This window comes from Topomyia yanbarensis, chromosome 2 (genome assembly GCF_030247195.1).
Source record: "Topomyia yanbarensis strain Yona2022 chromosome 2, ASM3024719v1, whole genome shotgun sequence".
Taxonomy (NCBI): Eukaryota; Metazoa; Arthropoda; class Insecta; order Diptera; family Culicidae; genus Topomyia; species Topomyia yanbarensis.
The window spans coordinates 418,460,759-418,464,671 of record NC_080671.1 but is presented as its reverse complement, the minus strand read 5'-3'; the positions used below and the strand labels follow the sequence as shown (position 1 = coordinate 418,464,671).

The 3,913-nt window shown below is 41.6% G+C and overlaps 1 protein-coding gene across 1 annotated transcript; it reads left to right on the top strand.

Moving 5' to 3' along the window:
- On the top strand, nt 1-3,542 carry LOC131685207 (dual specificity mitogen-activated protein kinase kinase 2-like). Its single transcript, XM_058968768.1, has 5 exons — nt 1-457; nt 514-1,241; nt 1,313-1,453; nt 1,509-1,594; nt 1,664-3,542. Exons 1-5 carry the CDS (start codon nt 424-426, stop codon nt 1,854-1,856), a joined length of 1,182 nt encoding a protein of 393 aa, XP_058824751.1. The 5' UTR covers nt 1-423; the 3' UTR covers nt 1,857-3,542.
- Nucleotides 3,543-3,913: the final 371 nt, after the last annotated feature.

Genomic DNA, 3,913 nt, shown 5'->3' with positions numbered 1-3,913 from the left:
ACCAGCAACTGTCACCAGTGCTGTGATCGAACGAGCGAACGCATAAAAAAGGAAGAAATTATTGCGAGAACGGAGGAAAAATCATCGTTGTGTGTTTCCATTTTTAAACCTGCGTAATTTTTTCGGAAAATTGTATCTATCCAAAACCGTTGCGGTTGAAAACAAAACGGTAGTGATTTCCAATCAGCAGCTTTCAAGTTTTCAACGGAAGCAAAAGGTTTGCTACGGTGGCACAAAAAGATTGGAACAAACCAGTTCCTGTGCTGCTTTTTGTGGCCAGAAGCATCCCGTTTCGTTACAATTTGTTCCTATCAGATACTGATAACAGCCAATTCAACTGTTTAGGTTAAAAAAGTGCCAGATAGATTACAATTTTGATTGCAAACATTTCGGGGAGTCTTTTCCAAAACTTGTCACGCAAACATGGCGGATCAAACAAATCAGAACTCCACTCAGGGTAAGTTGAATAGTTTGAACAAAAAAAAAACTGCATTCTAATTTGAAAATTCTTAGAGCAAGTCCGCACCAAGTTTCTGCCACTGGATATGAACAACGCCAACTGCGACCGGAGACGACCATCAAAGAAGCTCTGCTTCGAACCAAGTCTGGTCGGAAGTTTTCCCGCTAGGACGCCCCCGCTATCGGACAAAACGCGAGATCGAATAAAGATGCAGGCGACGGGAAAGCTGCAAATCGCTGCCAATCAAATCTATGACTTCACCGCAGATGATCTGATAGACGAGGGCGAAATCGGTCGGGGAGCTTTCGGTGCCGTGAACCGCATGAAGTTCATCCAAACGGATACGGTGATGGCCGTCAAGCGGATCCGGTCCACGGTGGACGAGCGGGAACAGAAGCAACTGCTGATGGATCTGGAGGTGGTCATGAAGTCCAACGACTGTAACACGATTGTCACTTTCTACGGAGCGCTGTTCAAGGAGGGAGACTGTTGGATATGCATGGAACTGATGGACACGTCGTTGGATAAGTTTTATAAGTTTATCTGTGATTGTCAGCACGACCGGATCCCGGAGTCGATTCTAGGTCAAATTACGCTGGCGACAGTGCGAGCTTTGAACTATTTGAAGGAGGAATTGAAGATAATACATCGGGACGTTAAACCCAGCAATATCCTGCTCAAGCAGAACGGGGATATTAAGCTGTGCGACTTTGGCATTTCGGGACAGCTGGTGGATTCGATTGCGCGAACTAAAGACGCTGGCTGTCGTCCGTATATGGCGGTGGGTTTTGACCATTTGTAGGTCAATGGAGGTTTAAATTAAAAAAAAAACGGAATATTGTTTTTTTCTAGCCCGAACGGATTGATCCACAGCGTGCTAAGGGTTATGGTGTGCGTAGTGATGTTTGGTCCCTAGGTATCACGCTGATGGAAGTGGCCACCGGGAAATTTCCCTATCCCAAGTGGGGTTCCGTGTTCGAGCAGTTGTCACAGGTATGTCGACTTTAGCTTTGATCGAAGCAGAATACGATCGTCTTTTGTTTTCCAGGTTGTCGAAGGGGATCCCCCGCGACTGTCACCATCCTACAATGGCATGGAGTTTTCAATTGATTTTGTAAATTTTGTAAATACTTGGTAAGTCGTGGTGGTTGGGCAGGTCTAAGGATTTAATTTAACAATCATTACCCATTTTACCCCCGTCAGCTTAATCAAAGACGAGCAAGACCGACCGAACTACAGTAGACTGTTGCAGCACGCCTTTATTCAGCGAGCGGAGCGAAGCCACACCGACGTTGCGGCGTACGTTGGTGAAGTGCTCGAGTCCATGGCCAACAATGGCATCACACCGTTCACCACGAACCTGCCGGCGGAACGTTGGAACGAGAGTTTCAACTAGGACCCGCGCGCCTTTTTGAGGCTCAACTACTACTACTTTTCCTTCTTTCCTAGTTCGGCATAAGATCGGTACATGAACCTGCAGCGCCACGGTGCAAGGTGTGTCGAGATGCTTGCACATGTGATTTTATGGCCGCGTGTGTATGTTCGTTAATGTGATAGTAAGAGTTGTTCGGATGGGGTTCGGGTTGTGGCGACTGATTGGTTTCGGTTTGTTTGGGAAATCGTTTTCAATCCTGGGTTCTTTATCAAAAGCAGGTTGTTGAAATGGGGGTGTGACGAGGACAATAAATTGTCTCCCAAGTTTTTTTTGTTGTATACTCTTACGTTGAAAATGAATGGGGAAATCTATTGTTCTGCGGATCCGTGTAAGCAGGTATTTGTGCGTGATTGTTGATATGTGTGACTGCAAGAAAATAATCGTGATTGAAATGCAGAGATTGAATAATTTTTAAACAAAATATATATAAAATAATTAATTGTGAAAAAAACAGAAGAAATACAAAGTAAAAACAGAGTTAGAGGATAAATAGCAGAGTTAGCGAGACGAGGAAGCAAAAAAAAACTAGTTGTTGTTAGTTGTTGAATAAATCAATTGATTTTGAACGCTAAAAATAGTCGCTTTTTAGGGGAGAAGTGTATCAAACAAAATGTGAAGCCACGCTAACAGTTGAACTAAAATCTTTCTAATAACTTAAGATACTAGATTACCTGCTTGAAGTAAACTTCATGAGATTTAGTCCTATAAAACTAAGCTTTTTACCTTTTTCCTTAAATGCAGAAGATTCAAAAGATAGTCTACTCGTAGCCACTTGCTTTTAAATCACTGTAAATCCAATTCTGGGGAATGCATTTTCTTGTGTAAGAATCACCTTTCAAAGTCGTTTTATTTGTTGCTATCCGCTTAAAGGTTCAAACAGAATTCTTCGTAACTGATGCAGCATCAAGACCAACTTGAATATCCAGATTTTGACGCTTCCTCAATGGCGGAGTATTCTTTTTGACCCTTAAGTCTAATATCTTTGCCTTAACTATCGTAAGCATAACACATTCAACCTAAATGTTCCCTCGCTCTGGATTTTGTTAGTTCAAATTAGAGCATAGATGCATCTAGTGTCATTATTTTCCACATCATTTATTGAGCTTTTTCCACTGCAAACTTGCGTAGCATGTTCCACTTTTCTTTGTCAGGGCTTGAAAGAAGACCTCCTCTTTGAAGAGCTTATCACCAATACTGTAGAAAATGAAAAAAAGAAAAATACAAGAAACACACGCAGCCACACTAACATACGACTATAATAGATTACAACACTACTAGAAGCAAGAGGTTAAACAAAGTAACTAAAAGAAGTTTTAATCTTAAGAAAAAGGGATTATTCTAAGCCGAAATTGGCGGAGAAGAACCTCCGAAACGCCATAGACAAGCGGAGATCGCAACACAACTAACTAAGAAACAACCAAGAAGAACGACTATTAGTAGAGCAAAATTTGTTGTAGACATTCGTAAACACACACACACACACACACACATATAGACAACAATAGATCCTTCAGTGATTCGTTTACACCATAATTAAGTGGACAAACAAAATACAACAACAAAGCAAGATACAAAAAACCATTAACCATCCTGTAAGTTATGGAACTGCAGACAAGTAAGAATAAACCACAATGCAATATTAGAGAATTTCTGAAAAAAAATGCGACAATAGAACGCACCGAAATAGATATCACTGCCGTTTTTGAAAATTCTATTTTTCTATCGAATGGAAATCGATTATCTGGCAAGGGATCTGCAGTGGTGGAGTCGAACGCCCTGATTCGGTACAAACAGGAAACGGTAGATTTGTAGCTATACTGTGGTCAGCGGCCACTATGAACAGACGATAGATGTGGTTGAATGTTTTTGTTAAGAGAGATATTACTAATCTCAACTATTCATTTCTCCATCTGATCAAAATAATTATACGGTGTACACTCGAGCGATGAACGCTTGGGCTCAGTAAGGGGAATGAGCGCGTTGAACCTGGTTGGTCGAAAGGTTCGATTGTCAGTCAG

Coding starts and splice junctions, on each gene's coding strand:
- LOC131685207 (XM_058968768.1), top strand. CDS start 424: ATGGCGGATCAAACAAATCAGAACTCCACTCAGG. Junction 1,242..1,312: donor GCTGTCGTCCGTATATGGCG/GTGGGTTTTGAC, acceptor GTTTTTTTCTAG/CCCGAACGGATTGATCCACA. Junction 1,595..1,663: donor GTAAATTTTGTAAATACTTG/GTAAGTCGTGGT, acceptor TACCCCCGTCAG/CTTAATCAAAGACGAGCAAG.